At 44.4% G+C, this 21,799-nt stretch overlaps 1 protein-coding gene across 2 annotated transcripts in view; it reads right to left on the minus strand.

Annotated features, from left to right (window-relative positions):
- FAM124A (family with sequence similarity 124 member A) overlaps nt 1-21,799 on the minus strand; it is a 71,386-nt gene that overhangs the window by 37,825 nt on the left and 11,762 nt on the right. For both annotated transcript variants that reach the window (XM_019752183.2, XM_074329908.1), the window contains one exon: nt 5,386-6,119. In XM_019752183.2, coding sequence (XP_019607742.2) covers nt 5,386-6,119 — 734 coding nt within the window. The remainder of the gene's footprint in view (nt 1-5,385; nt 6,120-21,799) is intronic.

A 21,799-nucleotide genomic window follows, 5' to 3' on the forward strand; every position in this document is an offset into this window, starting at 1 on the left:
TGAGTAAACACCAGCGGCTTGGAGCAAGTGGTGACAGTGGCCAGAAGTAGTTGGATTCTGCATGTATTCTGGAAGTGGGGTAAACAGGGTCTCCTGAAAGAGGTGGCCTCAAACTAACCCTTGCATTTTTGGCCAGAGCATCTGAAAAGTGGTTTCCCTTTTCCTATGTTGGTTTCTCACCAGACATCTTCCTGCCCTCAGGACGGCAGCTCAGGAACCTGACCACTGCCCTGGCCAGACAGCGCTGCCCAGGCCTTTGTGATTTTTGCTGCCCTGGGGCTCCCCTGGACACCTTGAACCCACGCCCACTCTCAGCTCAGCTCAGGCATGGTTCTTCTAAGAAGCCTTTCATGACCATTTTCCCCACCCCTGGCCAGCAGCAATCAATCTGCCTTTGTGTAATAATAATAACTATTGTTTTCTGGTTCATTGGGTGTGGCTGGTAAAGGACAGCTGGCACTCGGTCGGGAATAACAAAGCCAAGCTCACTGTCACTCACTATGTATTGGAAGTTAAGCTGCGAGAAACAAGTTTTGGGATTTCCCTCCCTCTAGGATTAAGCGAAGCCCCCAGGAGCTGCAGGGGGTCCACCTTGTTTTACCCAGCCTCCTTCTGTACAGTGGCCTTTCTGCTGGGCACCCTGGCCCACAGGCATTAGATAAGAAAAAGCTTTGTGAAGCCTTGTTGTGATTGTCAAGGTACCATTGACAGTCGCCTGTGGACACCACTATGAAAGTGAGAAGATGGCGGAACACTGCTACCAGGACTCAGACCCATGAATACTGGTGCATCTAAAGCACGATATTCTTACCTCACAGACTCTACATCACATCACTGGTGATTTTCATTTTGCTTTTGCTGCTAGAAAACTCAAAGTCAAATTTGGGGCCTATTTCTAGAACAATACTGTCTAGCAGACTGTTTGTGATAATGGAAATTTTCTGTATCTGTGCTGTCCAATGTGGTAGGCATGAGCCACATGTGGTCACTGAGCGCTTGAAATGTGCCTAGTGAATTTTTAATTTAATTTAATTTTAATTAACTACAATTTTGAACTTAAATGGCCACATGTGGCTAGTGGCTACCCATTGTACAGCACAGTTTTAGACGCCATACAGAAAACGACATGCATATTGGATGTCACACTTGGTTTATCTTACTTTCCTATCAATATTTTTCTTCTACTGTAAATACCTTCAGTATCTAATGATTTTTTGTGTAGTATGTATCTTTTTCAGCCATCTTAAATCTTGTTTTAAAAATGTGAGACCTACATACAAAAAAAAAGGTAACATACCCACATTCCCAACTTTTTTGACTAGGTATGCTACTGTAGGCAGAAAGACTAGGGTGGCAGGGAGAGCTGGGGGAGGAAGGGAAGGAGGAGGCAAATGAGGGAGGAGATCAGATCATTCTTAAGAAAAGGTGCAGTTACCAGACGGGCCAGAACTAGATTTTAGTGACGGAGAACAGATCCAGGACACCATCTTGCCCCTCAAGGTGAACTTGAGCAAATTGTAATGGACTATAATACTACCTGTATTAGCATTGCAGGCTGGGAAAAATCTCCACCCCGTGTTGCCATGACAGTTCCGACAAGGGCCAAATAAGGACAAGGGAATCCCTCCTTCCAACGGGAAGGAGTGGTCAGCAAGGACCCGTCTGGGAATACCTGTAACACCACACTTGAATTTAAAATATTTCATGACGTCATTTTGAGGGTAATAAATTCCTAAGCCTCTTTGTTTTTTGGTGCAGTTGCGCTTCTCCTGGCCTGCCCACTCCCACTATTTTGGGAGTGTACTTCTTTTAATAATTCTAGTGCTCGCTTGGCTTTGCTTGCTTCACTTATTTTGTGCATCTTTGCATTCTTTCCTGTGACAATACCAAGAAACCATTTTCCAGAAACAACAGGTACTTCTCCCGCCCTGTCATGCAATAGAGAGTAATTAATATGTTCACTTCAGGGAAGGGAGTCCCAGGAGTAGGGGGGAGACGCCTTCTCTTTGTTTCTGTCTCTATTCTGTTTCTTCATCTGGGTTCCGCTCACACAAATGTTCAATTTGTGAGAATTCATCGAGCTGTATATTTATGATGTGTACACTTTTTGTATGTATATAATTTACATTATTCTTCAATAAAAAATAAAGGAGAACATAAAAAGAGAACTATAATGTTCAATGTTAGTTTAGTTCTAGGAGATGTGGAAAGACTCACAAACACGGACCTAAATTCCAGAAAGCTGTAGTTTAGTATCATCGGGCATTAATGCAAATTTCTAAGACGCATTTTTTCAGAGGGATCTCAGGCAACTCCTGATGCTAGCAACTCCCCACCCACCCACCTCCTGCCTGTTCCCCAGAACTCGGCAATGCCAAGAAAGAAGGAGAGATGAGTTTCAGGAGGAGGAAGGCTTTTTTTCCATCTTACCAGATCTTAGTAAAAAACATTTCCAAATTCTTGTAAGAAGCTGAGCAACTCCCAGAAAAAAAACCTCTCCGCTTTTCTCCTGCAGAGGAATTAAATGGGAGGAGGAGGTGTCTGAAATATGGAATGTTAAGTTAATGGGGCAGGACCAGCAAATAAAATGCTATCTATATGTTAAGAAAGTAATGAAAAACAACTAAACAACGATTTTTATTCAATGTATAACTCCACCCAATTGAGCAAAATCATTTATATCAAAAATTATAGTTGAAGCTGGAACTTGGGAAATATACTAAGGAAAATGTGGATAAAAATGAGCTCTCTCAATGTCATCCTTCCCCTCCTGACCTAGAAATCTTAATTTTGCTAAAGACTGAAATATACATTTTTACTTTTAAAAGTAACTTAAAGAGACGGGCAGGTGTGTATCTCATGCTAGAGCAGAAGTTTGCTTTCTGCAGTGATGGAGTAACAGTAATCTGTTCAAATGGCCATAATCAAAATTTATTAGTCATTTCTGCCCACATTAATTTAACTCCTTGATATATTACTATTTTGAACAGAGGTCTGCATTCCTGAGGCCTAAGATACAAATATTCTTTCTTATCCTTTACACACTTTCATGCCATAACTTCAAAAGCCTGCACCTGTACAGATTTTATAACCATTTAAATGTGTGGATTATCTTTGAGATAGTCTTTCAACGGTTCCTTTGAGCAGAGTGCAGGCCAAGCGTTCATACTTTGTTCTTTCACTTATATTATTATAGGGATCGAAAGAAAAAAGTATTCCAATTATTGCAAAAAGGAAGAAGTCCCTTCAGAAACAATCACATTCATTTTGGTCTTTTAGAAACAAAGCTTTCCATTAACTTTTACTTATTCACCTGCATTGTATTTTGCATAAAGAATCGGCAGCCTTCAAACATAGAATAAATTTTTTTTTCACGTTTTAAAAGAGATTATAGAGCAAATGCTAGCTTTCAGTTATAAAGTATAATGAAGTAATATTATTTACTTATCTGCATAATTGAAAGGGAAATCTGAAAACTATCTAGTTCCTATAAATAGTAACTATCTCAAAGTGACCTTTCTGACAGGAACAGTGTGGCCTGGCTGTAGTTTTAACCAGTTATCTGACATATGCCAACTTCTCAATTCATTTTGTGATCTGTGGATTACGTTCTGATGGTTAATGCCAAACACAACAAACACTGAAACTTTACCTGTGATTCAAGTAACTACAATCAGCACCTTTCAAGACAATGGCCCCTAATTCGCTATCAATTTTCTCCTTTCAAGTAGCCAAAAGCAAAAACGCACACACAGAGGCTTTTCAGAAAAACAAAGTCCTATATTCATCAAACTGATTTATATGTTAATTCAAGGAAGCCTGGGTTTGAAAGCGTTTATCAGGTAGGACCAGGTGTAGGCCATTCTTAAATCTATATACTGAATTTTGAATTCAGAATTTAATTAATGGTCTTGAAAGAGTGTTGGACCACCACTGAAAGGATGGGAGGAGCAAGGGGTCCAGTAATTGAGCAAAAGCATTCACCAAGGAAGGAGCAGAAAAGTCTACTGGATCCATTTCCTTAAAATGAATTCACTCACCCCTTCCCAAGTTTAATGAAACCAGAAGCTCCAAAGGCATCACTTACTCCTTAAAATGTTTATGAGAAAGTCATTTTCAAGTGATCACTGCCCAGCAGTGGAAGGGTAGATGGGGTGACACCAGAGGAAAGAAGAAAACAGGTACTGTTGCCACGCAGCAGCCTACCCGTCTGTCTCCTTATACCTGCCCCTAAAGCAAGGAGAGTCTGTGAGACGGATCCTTTCAGGGACTTTGCTTCACCTTTGTGCTTGCACCTTATGTCTCCCAGTTGGGCCTCAGAAAGATGGCTGGTCAGCCAATGATGAGTAAGATTCCCCACGGGGGTGGGGGGGGCAACTCAAGCCAGGTGCAGTGGAGTGGGGACCAACAGGAGAACCCATGGGGTTCACAGAGGTGGGCACAGCCCCCCACCTTCCCCCAGCTAAGGAGAGCCTCTGCCTCTGTGGCTGCATTTCTTCCCACAATCTGCAAGGGAAGAGATTCAATTATGTGCTCTCCGTCTATTCATATGCATAAAGGTTTTGTCCCTTGGGGAAGTACTTACATCCTGAGACTTAAGGTTCTGCGGCCTGCAGGCAAGGGTGATTGGCTTGAATCAGTTTCCTATTATGATGTGTGGGATTCACAGATCTTGAGATTGACAAGCTTTATCTCCTTTACTTCCCCTCCTAAGTAATAAAAACTATGTGTAGGCTGGATTTGGGCCCAGTCCTTGAGATGGGAGACCCTTGGCCCCGCTTCATTCTATTCACGGCTACTGTCTTTTCTTAACCCTGCGCCGCCCTCCTCACTCCCCACAACCTTCCTCTCGCGGGATGCAACAAAGTACCGTCTCTACTGAGTACGATATGTCTAACTATTTTCATAGTTGGGTTTTCCTTATGTTCCTTTGTGGGAGTAAAGAATACATTGGTTAAAAACTCCTTAAGAGTGAGGGAGTAGATTCAGGAATCTTTACTAACAAGTTCCCTGGGGTATAAACTCATCTGAAATCCCAGGTGAACACCCAGGAGCATTTAGTGGGTGTTCAAACACAGGTGGGTGAAGAGGCATTGGGGGGAGAGGAGGACTGGTAGTTGCTCGACTGAGGCACGTGGCCATGACAGTAAAGTGAAAAGAACCAATGGAAAGAGCCGCCACGCCTCCTCTTTTGTTTGCGTAGAGTATGAACACCTTGACTTAGTACAAGGCCAGACAGAGGGTCATTGATCCCTCCCTTTTCTTAACTCATTGCTCTGTAACAGGTACTAACTCGTGTTTCTGGCAGAGCCAACCCACTAGTGTCTCGGTTCCCCCAGACAGACAGGGAGACAGGCACAGTCAGACAGACTGCCCCCAGGGTACCTGCAGAAGGATCTTGTTCCCGTCGAGGTCCTCCGTCTGCCAGCGCCCCTCACTGATGGGGCTGCAGGGGTTGGGCAGCAGCGGTACCAGCTCGCCGATGTCCCTGACTCGGAACTCCAGCACGGAGGAGTCGGTGGGGACCGGGTTCTGGTCACAGGGCAGTCTTTTCAGGGAGAACTGGATGTCCACATCCAGGTTGGAGAAAATGGGGAAGATGCAGAAGTCCGTTTTCTTCTGCGTGGGGCTCCGCCTGAGGATCAGCTCGTAGAACTTGAGGATGTCGGTGTAGTTGTCATGGCGACAGTAGACGGTGAAGCGCACGATCTCCCTGCCGTAGTGCACGGGCCGGATGGCCCACAGTGGCGTCCCGGGCGCCAGCGTGAAGAAGTCCTGGCTGCAGGGCAGGTAGGGCAGGAACCTGCCGGGCACGCGCTCCGTGTGGTGGTGGCGCCAGGGCGGCCGCTGCAGCGTGCGGTGCAGCTGCAGGATCTGGTCCTCGCCGTACTCCTCCTGCAGGAAGAGAACCACCGCCAGCGCCGGCTGCGCCACCCTCGGAGGCTTCCGCCGCCGCCGGCAAGCCCTCCTTTCAGAGACACGGAACAGCTGGAGGTCTGGGTGGATCCAAGCCAAGACCTTGTCGATGGCCTCCTGTAGGGGTTGGGATTCCCCGGGGTCTGCGATTATGTGGATGCTCACCAGGAAAGGGTCCTGCGCCTCCTCCACGGAAAGCTCACCTGGGAGCACAAAAACAAAAACAAACAAAAAAAATCCCCAAATTATGACTATTTCATTCAGGTGTCTGGTGACGACATGCAAAGCGTTTGGCAGGAAGGCAAACTAATTTCGAAATGAACCGACTCCTGGATCGTTATGATTATCTGACTCCAAGTTCATCTGCAAAACTACTGTTCCTGTACCCCAGCCACCAAAAACTAATGAACGATTGCTATGAATGGTTCCCACGCTGGGCAGTGTTAGGAAAACTCTGGTTCTGTACTTCATCAGGTTGAATATACTTTCTATCTGGCAGCAGAAAGTTAAGTCTGCATTGATCTGGAAGGGAGAGCAGGCCCATTAGAGAAGATGCTGCAGCATTAAGTGTCCACCACTTAGTATTTCCTGAATTGCAGCCTTATCTTTCAAATATTCCCTATACCATTGCACTCCTCTGGTTTGCTTATTTCATTTATTTTGTTCATTCATTTAACATTTATGGTATCCTTTCTTCATGCCCTATACTAGGTGGTGTGCTAGCACTGACTCTTATTGACAGATGCAGGCCCGGCTGTTGAGCCATGCTGCCAACAGTGTCCTAATGGTGGGGTGGCCTAGTTATGATCACCTTGCTGCTAGAAACACAAAGAAGAACATTCTGGGAACATGCCCAGTGTTCCTGCTGTCAGAGCTTACTGCAGCTACGGTTAGGGGTGGGGGAGGCATGGTGGGACCATTGCTGTCTGTGCTATGCTGTCTTTTGGGCCTCTCCTCAGGCCATGTCCACCCAGAAGTCCATACATCCTCAATGTGTCAGTTACTCTCCCTATATCGTCTGGCAGAACATCTGGAAGCATTGACTCCTAAGTGTAAAACTGACTGTTTAACTTGGCAACACTTTCCCATGGGGTGAACAGTTTGCTGGCCACACTGGTATATTTCTAATTCAGAAATATTCAGCATATTTTATCAGATAACCTGATAAAAGTCTTGTTCTTTAAAATTTGCATTTTTATATAAGCTTTAATGACTCATCCAAGGGCAATCAAGAAATCTCTAAGTCTGTTGTGACTTGGGGGCTAGAATCATCTAGCATCTAGATCTGTCCTCACACACGTGCCTCGCAATGTCCACTAAGGTTAGGCACGTGACAATCATGCAGTCAGTAATGTTTGAGAAGTGTGATCTGCTTCTAGGAACCATACTCTTGACCCATTCACAGGATGAAAGGTAATTTTTGTTGTTGCTGTTGTTGTAGGGCAACAAGACATTCCAAGTAGGCTTACAGGTACCTTCCATCATATGCACCTGTAACAATGTGGTTTTCATTTTGTTGGATCAAAACCTGGCTGAATTTTCATCCCAACTCTGACTGTTAGATATCTCACTTGGGAATAGTTTGTTGTTGCACTTTTTTCTCATGTACTCATTTATTCACACATTTCTTGAGCAACCAGTAGGTGCTAGGCACTGGGGAGACAAGGAAGCTGGTACCACCAAATACTATGGGAGTCTATTTACATAGACTCTGGTGTGAATAGTGCACCCTTAGACTTGCTCAGTGCACGGCCTGCACAACCATAGGCAGTACGTAGCCCTCTAAAGAACCAAAAGCCACAAATGAGCACTTCATGATTCAGTTGGGAAGCACAGATGTAAAAAATTAAAATTCAATCTGATATGTGCCTATAGGAAATATAGTAGACAAGTATCTTCGGCAGGGGTTGGACTCTAAAGTCACCATGAAATAAACATTACCTATATATATAGACACTTACCACTGAAAGTCCCTTATATTTCCAACACAGTACTGAAGGTACTGACTTACAACTTGCAACAAGACAGCACAGCCAGATAGATGTTCCTTTGATTGAACACCAGGTGAAATAACAGGCTTGCTTCATGGCTGTGTTATAAAAGAATTGTCTAGACCCCCCATACAGGCTGTGCCTTTCACTCTACAAGAGGATTCTGAGAACTCAAAAGGCTTCTGGAACCAAAAGATGAGTAAGGTAACAGCAGAGTCAAGTCTCCCATGATCATGGAGTAGAATAGTGGGTGGAATCATTTAAACTCTCCTGCTCTCTCTGGCTGAGCATGTATTCCCCAATTTGTATGAGTTAAATATGAGCATGGTGCAATTCCAATTTACTACCACATGACAAAGGAAGGAGCAACGTTTTCTCCAGAGGGTGTCTGAGAAGGCTTTTTGGAGGAGGCACCACGTGACTAGGTCTTGAAAGGGAAATGACATCTCAGTTATAATGACCTCCAATGGGGGGGAGATTGCTGTGGGAAGAGAGAAGACTGTTTGTGAAGGCACAGAACTGTGCAAAAAAACAAGCACATTTGGAAGGGGTGGTGAGTAATTCTGAAACACTGCAACAGATACAGCAGGAAAAAATGGATCGGAGCCAAGTTGTACAAGGGTTTCAGCCCAATTTGGTAGTGATGAGGGGCGATGGAAAGTTTTAATAGAGGGATGTTGACATCAAGTCAGGGGGAGGTTAACTATAGGCAAAGTAAGAAGTTGAAAGATGAGTGAAGAGGCCAGACAAGAGATAACAAGGCCTTGGCATGCAGGGATTGCATTATTAGCCCTAGTTCTTTATCCTGCCTTGTCTCCTGCTCTCTGCCTTGTAACTCTGTAGTTACTCCCACTAAGTGGGTGAAGTGTGTTTCCCCATTCTTTGACTTTGGATTAGACAACATGCCTAGCTTAGCCAATAGAAAGAGATAAGAGTGACATGTGTTTCAGGATGCCTCTTGTGCTTCTGACACTTCCATGAGAAGAATGTGCTCAGGCCAGCTAACTGATGCCAGAAGGGAAGATGAGAGGTATGTGGAGCAGAGCCACTCTCGCTGAGCCCACCTACATCAGCCAACGTCAGACACCCAAAGACACATGGTACGAGCCATCCAACTAAGCTTGGTCTGGATCAGTTGACCCAAGACACATGGGAAATAATAAGTGACTGTTGTTTGAAGCCATCGTTTGGGGGTGGTTGTTACACAGCAATATTAGATATTCAGGCAAAGTCAGGGGATGAGGCACCGATTCACAGGCTATTTAGGAGGCATATGTGACAGGCCTTGGAGCCCACAGGCCTGGGGGTGGGGAGCAGAAAAAGCAAGAGAGAAGTATACCTTGATGTTTCCAGCTTGAACAACTGATCTGATGTTAATGCTCAACTGACCTAGGAATTAGAGGAAGAAGGGCAGGTTTGTGGGGCGTTCCTTGGCCATGTTGGCTTGAGATGCCCCCATGACTTCCAGGACAGATGTCCTGTTGGCAACTGGACCTGTATGTTGCTGAGGTGATGGGCTGTGTTTAAGGATGGGCCAATTATCTTTAGACCATATTCTTGCTTTTATGCAGTTATCTCATAAGTGTGTGCCCCCATATTGATTTGAATCAGGGAAAATTCATCTTGATGACTTAAAAAACAATCCGAATTCATAGATTATTCTGGTCCTTTTCTTTGCTTGTTCTTTCTATTCACCTAGCTACTTTCTGCTTCATTGAACATGAGCACCACTTGAGCAGAAGTGCAGTAGAAACAAAAGTAGTGAAAATACAAACCAATGAAATTTACTGCCAGTCAGTAACTTCAGTAAAGGTAGGAGAAGATACCACAATCATCTAAAATGCATATTTCGCATTTCCATGGTGCCTTGATCTCCCACCAGTGGAGACATGTGACTTTGCTAAACATAAATGAATGCTCAATATAAATGGAAAGGGGCAGAAAGGCTGTGAACAATTTGGGGATGAAATTTACTTGCGAAAATCACAGATGATTTCTGTGAGAGGCAAAAAGGACACATGTTGCAGAAAGTGTTTGGGAAAAGAAGTTGTCACAACAGTCAGGGAGCCCTGTGAAGAGCCTGCTCCACACTCAAGGTGTGCATGTGCCCGTGTACCTGGCGTGACACTGTTAGCTAACACTTGTATGACATTCACTGTAGGTCGGCTGGTGTTTTCTCGGTGTTCTACATGTATGAACTCATTTAATCCTCACAACAACCCTAGAAGGGGGGGCAGTGCTATTATTGTCCCCATTTTAGAGAGCAGGAAATCGAGGCACAAAGAGGTGAAGTAACCTGCCCAGGGCACCCAGCATCTAACTTTGTGTGCACAGTCACCCCACAGCTCTGCAGAGAAGTGTGCTCACATTCTCTGCTGGATTCGTTTGACAGCAGAATGAGCAGCTGCCCAGCTACCTCTGGCCACAATGCTACTCCTTCGCCTCTCTCTATATCTCTCCTGCCTCCTTCTGACTGGCTGGCTTTTCAGACACCAGCCAATAGCTTCACGTCTTGGACATCCATGTACATCTCTTTCTTCTAGCCCCGAGTCTCTGAGGAATAACCCAGAAACAGACCCCCTCCATGGCACAGGCCTAGGTCTTTACATCTGAGCACCGCCCCTGAGGGCAACTGAAAGAGACCAGCACTGCAGGTGGCACAACAGTGAAAGGAAAGCAAAGAGTGACACAGAGAAAGCCTGCAGATGGGCGTGAGCACCTCGGTGTGAAAAGACCTGCAGTATGGTAGCTTCTGAGCCTACAAGACAGAGCTGTCAGGGTGCTCAGTGTCAGGCCACCCCTATCAGCTGCATAAAGGTTTCCCAGAGAACAGTAACAAAGGCCACACTGAGCCTGCACGGATGAGTGAATGTTCACAGCTTTGCAAAAGGGCAAGATGCCCGGTCGGAGCAGGGGGGTGGGGCTAGAAGGCACTGGACCAAACACTGGCTCAAGTACCAGCTTGCCTGGGCAGCTGTGGGTGCAGCCAATTAACCCAACTCCAGAGCTCCCCCCTTTGCACTGTAAGAAACAGGGAGATGTCAGTGGCTAAAATCCTGCCCTGAGAAGAGGAAGAACAAGGAGCGACAGCATTAGTATGCTCCCGCCATTGCCAGCAATGTGCCCACTGCACATGAGCCGAAGATACACAGGCTCAAAGAGCCACAGAATGCAGCGCCAAACCGCCATCAGGGGACTCGGGTTACACACACCCCAGAGAAAAATCTGCCTCCACGGAGCTAGATAGGAAACCAAGTATTTGAGGGGAAGGAGAGAAAATGTGAATAATTAATTGTCATGAAAAGCCTGTCCGCCTCCCGGGAGAAGCGGAGACGCCGCGACTGTAGGATACGCTCTGCCTTTATCATATCTATTACACGTCTTCTTGAAGGACCGCAGAGAGCACCTGTTCAGTTAGGGCAAGGCACAGACCAAAACCGGACCCAGGACGGACGGGCCTCCCCAGGGCTGGTTAGAGGACGGGAGCTGTCCACGCAATATGAACAAAGCTTTCAAATTAGTCTGGGCTTCCCAAGGGGACAAGGGCGATTATTTCCCATGTGATTACAATTAGGTTTTGCTTTCAGGATGTAAGACAAAAACAACTTGAAGTAAAGCACTGCACGCGTTCAGACCTTCTATGAGGCAGAAAGTGTACTATCAACCTGAGTATTTGTTACATTTTCTTCCCCAGTATTTCACTTCTCCTGTATGTCCCTTTTTTGGATCCCTTAACTTGAACAGAAAATAATTTACACAATAATAACCATGTATTAAGCTTTTATTGTTTGCCAAACACTGTCCTAAAAGCTTTACATATATTATCTAGTTTAATCTTTAAAACATTATGACAAAGGTGCATTCTCCCATTTTGCAGGTGAAATGTTAACTGAGTCACTAAAGGTCATTTGGGGTCTCCGTGTTCCTCACCAGTGTGCTTTCTCACCTCTCACGTCTACTCTTCCTAAAATCATCACATTGGTTTCCTGACCCAAACCTCAGCCTGCTTGGTTGGGCTCTGAAACTGTGGCTTAGCCCCTTCAGGCAGTGTGGGTGGGAGATTCTGCTGTGGATGGGCTGACCATCAAGCCTGGGCAGGTCCGGCAATCCCTGACCTGCATGGATGTCCTAAGCTTGAGTCTGGTGGAGGAGAGGGAGGACACTGAAGTCCTTCTGCCTGATGACGTCCTGAGGCTGGACCTCCACTCAGTGCCGCCTGCACCAGAACCCCTTGCGGCCATTCTCTGCATCCCCCAGCTTCACACCAGCCTTGCCAGCACTGTCTCCAGCTGTCCAGTGCCTGCCAGACTGGCCCTCCTCCAAGAACTGGAAAACTGGTGTGTTGCCGTAGCACTTCCTTTCCAGCAGCAGGTATTTCTAATTGAAGGTCCAGCTCTTATTCCAAAGGAAATGCCTCACCAAATCTCAGGATAGGACAAGCTCAGGTACCGCCTTCTAGAATTTGGGGGCAATGATTGATGTCACTGTCATTTTATCCACAATTTATCACTGACAATTTGCAATTCAGTTGCAATCACTTATTTAATCAAGGAATGTTTACTGAGGACCTATTTTGTGCTGGGCACTGTAGGATACAGTGGTGAATAAAAGAATCTCTGACTTCCTAAGACTTATAATATAGTGGAGGAGATACACAATAAGCAAACAGATATATAAGATGAAGTCAGGTAGCTTAGTGCAAGAAACACTTCACTGAACTTCAAAACCCCTATTCAATGGGGTTCCCAAGGCAGTAGCCATAACCATTGACCATCAACTTAATAAACTGGCAAGCAGCATTCCAGTGCCATAAGAACTGCCAGCACCTCAGTGCCTCCTAAACCCTCAGGAGGCTAACAGTCTGAACAAGGGTACCTCCAGCTGCTGTAGGCTGCTTAGTTTAGGGAATTTGGCCCTGGAGCCTGGCTTGAGACCCTCTAACGTCATATGCATGAAGTCTAATAAACTCCTCAGAGGGTTAACAAACTCCGTAGTGGCATTTCTAAAGCCCCACGCTGTGGCTGTTTGGGGGCTTGGATACCCACCTGATCCAGTGGCCATCCAGATGAGATGGCGATCAGGTGTGTAACAAAGACACACGCAAGGCATAGGCTGAGGCAGTGAAGAATGATGAAGTGAGAAAGCAGGAGGGAAAGATGCCTCAGAATGACAATAAAATCAAAACCCACTGCATCCTGAAGTGCCATAAGAGGGCCAACCTCCCCCATGAAGCTGTCTGGTCTTCCCAGAATGCCTGAAAAAGCTCTCTGAAAGGGGCTCTTGAATTCCTTACCCCAAGAGTCTATTCATCCAGAATGAATAACCTGTCTTCGTCTCTTTTTCTTACCGTTTTTAAAAACCAGTTCCTTGAACCTCTGAACTAATAAAAAACACTGAAGCAATCCTCTTTGCCCCTGCTAACACATAAGAGAAACATTTCAGACTTTCTCAGTTCTTAGTAATTTTATGATTTCGACAAGGCCTTTGCTTGGCCTGCAACCTTGGGCTGTGAAAGCAGCAAGGCTGGTCTCAGTGCTAGCCCCAAACGGAAGTCAAACTAGATGCAGGGTTGGAACTAGTGGGAATCTGGTGGCAATGAGGTGACAATGAGTTTTTAACATAAGGGATCACCATATAGATAATAAGGTTCTCCTCTCTTAGCCTGAATTCACAGAACTTTCCTGCAATTGAAGAATGGACTATACGCTGAAATGGTTAGGCCCAAACCCATATCTTCATTTGACAGAGGAGAAGAATATGGAATCTTTCTTATGCTTTGGCCCCTCTCTCAGGCTTTGTAAGAAGTATGGCTTTGCTCTGACTGTGTTACTGCACTGCTCTCTCAATTTTCATCTCCATTGCGGAAACAATGTCAGGGAACTGGATATTCTCGAGCTCATTCTGAAACCAGGACACTATTAAGAAAGAAAAAACATAGAAAGCAAGGCAGATACTTCAGATACCATGCATGGTCTTCCACCTGGAAACGAGACATCCACTTTACTTTGAATGTATTTCTAGTCTTCATTCTGAAACAACTCTCCAGGTGGGAAGAGGAGGGGGAAGGAAGCAAAGGCCAGACCCTAACCAGAGAGTAGTGACAAGAACGCTAAGTTCCGACACAGCTTGACCGGCATTCAGGAAGACGACCAGGAGGTTGATACGTAAGTAGTCTGAGTAGGTATAAATGCAGCTAGAAACACTTAAACGTATCTAGTGTAGTGATGTAAGTCCTTGGACTACAATAATTTTGAAAGTTTATGAGAAGGTAACTCAGTCTGACACACACCAGTGTCCAATGCTTAATAATGTACTAGGACCCTTTGTGATAAAAGCTAAAGGGTTCAAAATGACGGGCGTATCTAGTATTTTACACAGAATCCTTTATTCTACTCAGTAATTTCCATTCTTTCTCGGCTACATCATGTCTTGTCATTTTCATCAGTAGCAAAGCATCCTGAGAGAGCCAGAACTTCAGTAGAATTTGTAGATTTGGAGACAAGGCCGCAGGGCTTGCAAATGACAGGATTAGAATATTCATCTTATTTTAAGAAGCACGTTAATCAAAACAAAACAGACAAGAGAGGAGGGTGTTAACCAAAACCTATCCCAAGGACTTGCTCATCAAGAACTCCAGGCTTCAGACATACACTAGAGCTAGCGGGAGAAACCCTCACTATTATATTAATTAAGTCTTATTTTTAAAAGGGATTTATTCTGGCAGGATGCTGAGAAATCAGATGAGCAATGATTCGCTATTACAACTGTTCTAGGAAAAAAACACCCTACTTACGTACTTATAAAACATACCCTGAATGCGAAGTAGAAAACTCAGAGGCTCATGATCAAACTAGCAGTGGAGGAAATGGAGCCTGTAGACTCATTTATTTTCCCTTCTGGCCTAAAAGTCAATGAAATATTCAAGTGCTTTGCCAATGTGAATATGATACTGACAAGCCCCTAGTCCTTGTTTCCATGTTTCCTTACAATGTATGTATCATTAAGCCTATTTGAAGAAGAAGCTTACTGAATATGACAAGAAACTTAAAGGTGGGTAAGGCATTTAGTCCAGCCCCCTCATTTTACAGATGAGATCAGGCAACTTGCCCACGTCAACCAGTTAGTCAGTGGCGGGTCTAGAAAGAGAACAAATATCTCCCAACTCCTAACTTGGGGCTTGCCCGCTGCACCTCAGCTGCCCTTAACTCTGAAGTGCCTACTCTTGCTAACAGCCCCAAGGACTGCAAAGCAGGAGGAGACATGGTCCCTTCCAGAGCTCACAACCTAGCTGAGGAAGCAAGCTGTTCACACATGAGAAATATAAGAAAAGCATAAAATGGGAGATGATAAGTTCTAAAAGATGTAGTGGATGAATCACAGAGATAGTAACCAAAGTTTCCCTTTCCCACAATTTTCTTATTGCCTGTGGCCCTCCACCTGCAGAGCCGTTTCCTGTTTGTTGCTTCGGGGAGGCTAGGGACAGTTAGACCCACTAGTCAAGTTTTTGGATTTCTATATATTTTTTCAAACCATATATTTTTTGAGACAGAGAAGGCTTTCTGAGGCCAGGTAGGCCAAACACCTAGGGCAGAGCGTTCACCCTATGAATTGGAAGGAAAAACAGAATGTGTGATGCTGCAAGAGCGGCTTTGCCAGCTCAGAAGGTGTCAAGTTTAAGCTTCTGGTGAAAGGAAGAAAACTGGAAAGGACCTGACCAAGGGCTGGATGCCAGAAGGTTTCTGAGCAAGGATCATGTGCTGAACTTCTCCTGTGTGGAGCCCTGCAGCGGTGGAATCCCAGAGCAGAGCAGACCTTTGCTTGCCAGGGGTGAGGGTGTCAGCTCAAGGGTGAAGTTCAGCTTAGTTACAGAGAAATACAGCAGTTCTGCTTTTATACCTGAGCATGTGGCTGTGAAAATTCATACTCACTATACTAGGAGAATCTTAAAGAGTTTTCAGTGGATAGTAGAAAGTGCTATACCCCAACTGACAGTGACTCCTTATACATGCCATCTCATAGAAAGACCTCCAACTTCTGAGTCTCGGTTATCTGTGATCTCCACACGTCTTAGCCAGACTATGCTCCGGATTGAGGCAATGAAATGTTAAATATGGAATCACAGAGGAAGCCCAATTCACCCTGCCGTAGACAAAGGAAAGATGTCTCATAACTCTTCCTGTTACAAGGAAGGAAAAATCAGTCTTCCAAGTGCCGGTTGAACAGCTCAGCTTCACTATCTTTGGTGCCAATAACAATGTCAGAGGATGTCAAGGTGAGACGAAAATAAAAGGGGGACCAAGAGCTGGTGGAATATTCCTTCCCTTCCCTAAACAGTATGTTCTATAAAATAGAAGTTTAATTAATGTGGAGGAAGGAGAAAAGGTTTACAGAGAAAGGAAGGGAGACTGATGGGATCCTCTTCGCTTTCCTCGTCTGCTCTAAGTACTGTACCCTTTAGTGGATATGGCCGGCGTTTTGCACAACATTCCCCAAACACTTCCAACTTGTTATCCCCTCAGAGATTCACAGCAACAATATTGAAGAAAGACAGAAATTGTCTCCTAGAGTGGGGAACATAAAGCCTGCAGAAGACTGATGGCTTTGCTGTGGCTGTGTTGCTGCCTGAGGTCGGAACAGGGGTGTGATCAAAACCTTCCTTCTAATGAGACCCGCAGAAAAGACTTGTGGGTCTCCAAACCCTGAGAGTCTCCCTGTTTATAATCTACTCTTCAGAGTACTTTTGCCCATTGTTAGTGTGTGTGTGTGTGTGTGTGTGTGTGTGTGTGTCCATACGTATCCCAATGGGGATTGGAAAGCTTTAAAAAGTAAGTAAGCTTTTTACCTCAGTAATTCCACTTGTAGGAACTGGTCCTAAGGAAATGATGAAGGACATGTACAAAGACTTAGTACAAAAATATTCCTGGCAAGGCTGTTTATAACAGTGAAAAAGTGAATACAAGGTACAGGACCAACAATAGGGCACTAATGAATAAAGTACGGTGCAGAAATATAATGGAGTACTGAGACAGTCAAACTACTGTAGAAGTAAGTTTATTGATATAGAAAGATGTTCACAATATACTTGGTGAGAAAATTAGACTATAAAACTATATAATACCATATTTTGGTAATAATATATATCTATAGGAATATAGATGTTCAGGAAAAAAAGCCTGTGAAGGAAGACACCAACTTAAGACTACTGGTTCTTTCTGGATAGCAGGATTCTGAATTTTCTTTTTTGCTAATCTGTATTTTCTGAGTTTTTTGCAATGACTATGTATTATTTGGATAACAATGATTACTTAAAATTGAGAAAAGCACCATGCATTTTGGGGGAATATGCAATGGCAGCTAAGCACTCCTGTTCCCTCCTTTGGGGAACCGGACAACCCTAGTAGACCAGACGTCCCTGAAGTGTCACTTCAGCTTCTCAGGGAAAATATGGTAAGAGAAATCTGCCTTCATTTTTCTTTTATATCCTGGATAAAAATCGACACCCTCTACATAGTTGAAGGCACACAATTAAAACTTATCTTTGAAACCAGAAAGATTACACCCTATTTTGGGGGGAACAGATGCCAGTGCAGTAAGGCATCAAAGGGGTGGTGTGTGTGGTATACTGTCCACAGCCCTTGATTTCCTGATGTGTATCTTTGGTTATCGCTTTTTTCTTATCAACTGTCAAACAGTATTACTGTCCAGTTTTTCAGGTTCCCATTCGGAGGACTCTGAACTTACAGACCCTATACCAGCAAGGAACAGTCTAAGTGTACTCATACTTCCAGCGTCAGTGGCTTCACTCACCTCAGAGGCTTCAATGCTACTTCCATGGTCTTATAGACAAGGTTGCCACCTGCTTCTCAAAAAGCCCCCCCCCAAAAAAAAAATCCCCCCCCAAAACGAATGCCTCTAGATTGCCTGATAAAGGATAAATCTCATGTTTTAAAATAAACCATTCTTAGAGGATGAACACAATTTTCTTCTTTGAAATTATCGATAAAATCATTTAAATATTTATCAAGTGAAAATTTTTCTCCTCTAGACATCCTGCAAATCCTAGAGCCTACAAGTTACACCATTAAAAATTAGACTCTAACAGTAAGAAATTTGGACAAACCATAGTTCCCAGGGATGATTTAAGAGCAATCTTGCGTATTGGGGAGATGGGCTACCAGGATCCTGCACTTCTAACAAGCTCCAGGACCAATGCAGCGGTCCCTAGACCACACTGAGTAATACATTTTCCAGTTTGGTGATTTTATGTGCTCTGCCAGGCCGAGAATGCCTTCTCTGGGCAGCTGACAAAATATGGAGTGAGCCGATACCCCAACCTGTGCCAGGTGGCAGTCTGTGATTCTCAGGCTATGACTAACCCTCCACCTGAGTGGCTGCAAGACCAGATCTGCCAAAAATGACATAGCCAGGACTGTGGCCTTTTTATTAGTGTCACCTACAAGCTACATGCTACATCCTGGGGCTACATGCTTTATGTCAACTGTTGGGTTTACAACAGTACATCAAACATCATCATTAGTATTACTAATAAGTGTTTTGGAAACTGAGGAAGTAGAAAACAAATGAAACTAGTGATGGACCTGAGATACTTGTCAGGTTGGTCCCTAAAGACCATATTTCCATCCATAACTAACATTGTCTAAAAGGCTATATTCTACTTTGCCAACTACATGCTAATCACAAAATTAAGTATATTCAATGGCTAAAATTGTTCTTCAGAAGAACTAATGAATAGATTTGAGTTTTGCCTAGATCTCATGGACTAAGATTCCGAAAGAATATTTGCTCTGAAATTAAAATGGGGAAGGTACTTTATACCGAAGAAAAAAAACTATGAAATTTACAAATGGATCAAAGTTAAATTAGCTCCTACTACCTCTTCCAAAATTCAGATTTTCTTTTTTGGGGGGATGTGGTAAAAACTGGCTCTAAAATGAACAAAATATGTCAATAAGTCCTCTAATAAAAACAGAAAGGAAATAATGAATCTTTCATTATCCCAAGTCTGAATTTAGCTCTTGGATGTGGAAATACAGATCATATATATTCAAATCTTCCTTATGAGTGACGAGTTCTACAGTATGTAATCATATCTTTCAATGTGTTGCTTTTAAAACTCCTTACATTTGTGTATAAATTAAATCACAATAGGCTTGTCTTTCCCTCCATGTTTAGAGGAGGCACGTTGTGGCCAAGGACAAAATTAAAACATATTTTGCTTCAGTATCCTGAAACTTCAAAGAAATGATGAAACTACAGAGAAATGAAAGGGAGAAGATGGCATTTATGTGGAGAGAGATATGCCTGTGAGCAAAGGCAGCCTGAGGAAGCAATGAGATGTTCTCCCAGACTGACACCGAGGCAGAGCTGGCAAGTCCCCAATGTGGCTCTGACCAGCTACAGTGTCTTGCAATTAACCAAGACACCCCGACTTTCCTGTGTGAGAAACACCCATTTGACACTTTTTCCTTGAGATGAGAGTGCATCGCATCCAGGGGCCCAGAGCACTCGCTGGGCCTAGTCAGGGCTGCCTTTAAGGGCAGGTCACAGACCTCAGCACAGCTGAGGGTACAGAACTCCATTGGACCTACGGTCTGTGAAAGCTCGGGGTCAGCAGGGAGCACGTATGCAGGAAAGGGGCAAGCTGCCGAGTTACTGGAAGGACAGAGCAGGAAGCTACGCAAAGAAAGCTGGCGGAGGGCAGGAATCTGAGGCCTGGGCAGGTTGAAGAAGATCAGCGACTCCCACCTACCCATGACGTGTGCCTCTTATACCCAGCTTGGTACACGCTCCTGGACTCAGGTCAGCAGAACACACTGTTCGTGGCCATTTCCCCACCGTTTCAGACTGGGCGAGTTCCACGGGACACTGCCAGTGGCCCTCTGCCCCTGCAACCCATCTTCTACCATTTGTGCTTCAAAAAGCATGAAGTGCTTCAGAACTGCAAGGCATTCCCTCTGTTACTGGCAGGCAGTTCAGAAGGGCCAGGGAGAGTTAATGTCTATACCTGAGTTTGAGAAGGAACAGTTTTCGGACACAAATTAGGGGGGCAAACAGAGAACAGTCTCAAATAGAGAGAGCTAGTTCATTCTTTGGCCACTTCCTACTGACATTATCCTGGGGCTAGAGATCCCCAAGAAAAGTTATACTGTCCTAAAAATATCACTTAAAAGCCCCCAGCATGTTCTAAGATTAGTTCTCCACGTATGATTATAATCTTTATTGGAACGGAAATAGTCAATCAAACATGATGGAAGTTCTATTAACATTACGTGGCCCAGTTGATTTTTTTCCCAACGTAATTATCGTGTTTTCTTTTATCCTGTTTATAAAACTTCCCCTTATTTATTTAACACTTAAGAATGCACATTGTACATAGTGGCTTGATGATCCCCTTACCAGGATTCTGGAAAAATTCTGAGAGTTTAAATTAAATTCGTCTTCCTTGGGAAGCGTTATGATTTATTGAGGTCTCCTGAGTGTTTACAGTGTGTTTAGCTTTGTATTAGGTTGGTACAAAAGTAATTGTGGTTTAAAAGGTTAAAAAAAATGCAAAAACCACAATTACTTTTGCACCAACCTAATAGAAAGAAAAAAGGAGTAGAAAGAAAAAAGGAAAAGCCTGTCTGCCCTGTCAATCTAAAGAGGCCAATAATGGACCAGACACAACTAGAAAAAATTCACCTACATAACACCAGACCATTCATTAAAGAAGGCCCCTTAGCTGCTTGCTCCAGAGTTGAAAGTGACATCGGACACAATGGAAATGCGACACCATGATCCATGAGGTTAAGGAAAAACAGGATATCCACAATCCACGTGCCCTCCATAACCCTGTACCCTGTCCATTTTCTCAAGGGGACAGGGATTAAAAAGCAGCGACTGCCCCACATCACAATGTCCGCACTGCCACCAATTTACAGGGAGCTCACAGTACAGAAGCTCAGGGTGATTCTGAACAGCCCTCACTTCAGGATTAATGCTATGGGCCACCAGAGAGGATGCCCTTCCTCCAGACTCTACTCAGGGACAAAGAACAAAGGTACAGATTCCTCAACTGTTCACTCCTTCTCACCTCTTCTCCACCTTCCCTTCTTCCCTTCTTCTCTGCTTAGAGGAGTTTCTAAGACATTTACATCTTAGCATCCCAGAGCTTCTGCAAAGGCCCTTAGAGGCCATCGAGCTCAACCAGATCATTCCACTGAGGAGGAAACTGATGCCCGGAGAGGGTAATTGACTTGTCTGAAAGCACACTGCTCATTCAGGGTAGAACCAGGACTAGGACCTAGGACACCTAATTCTTGTACTTTGTTTTGGTGATGACCTCTCCTCATTTCCCATCAGGGGGAGGCAGCATGAGGAAGCAGCCCCTGCATTGAGGGAAAAGATGACTAAACATTGACTAGCATTCTTGGAGGAAGCTTTCCTCACAATTTTGGGAAGGACGAAAACCAACTGTGAACAAACAGACTCTAACCTAGCACACCCCAAGGAAGCATTTCTGGCCCTGTGAACTCAGGAACCAATGGATAAAGCAGCATCATGTGAATGCTGAATAAGAACAACTCACAGACATAGAAAAATCTACTTCTTAACAGGGAATGATTAGAACCAACGCTCAAATTCCAGTCAGGCATCATTCAGAAACAAGCCACTGAGTGAGAGAGGCTGACTGAGGGCAATGGAATCACAGTGAAATGCAGGAGCTGCTTCCAGGATTGACAAATGGGAACGGGGATGGTCAGTCCCCTGGGCCCCACTGGTCACACAGGGAGCACCAGCCCCACCAAGTCAGCTGTGAAGGGACAGCGACCCTAGAACTGAATCATTCAGGGTAGATAGTAAACACATTAACTTGCTCTCTATTAGGTCCT

The sequence above is a fragment of the Rhinolophus sinicus genome, linkage group LG04, assembly GCF_036562045.2.
Source record: "Rhinolophus sinicus isolate RSC01 linkage group LG04, ASM3656204v1, whole genome shotgun sequence".
In the NCBI taxonomy this organism is placed as follows: Eukaryota; Metazoa; Chordata; class Mammalia; order Chiroptera; family Rhinolophidae; genus Rhinolophus; species Rhinolophus sinicus.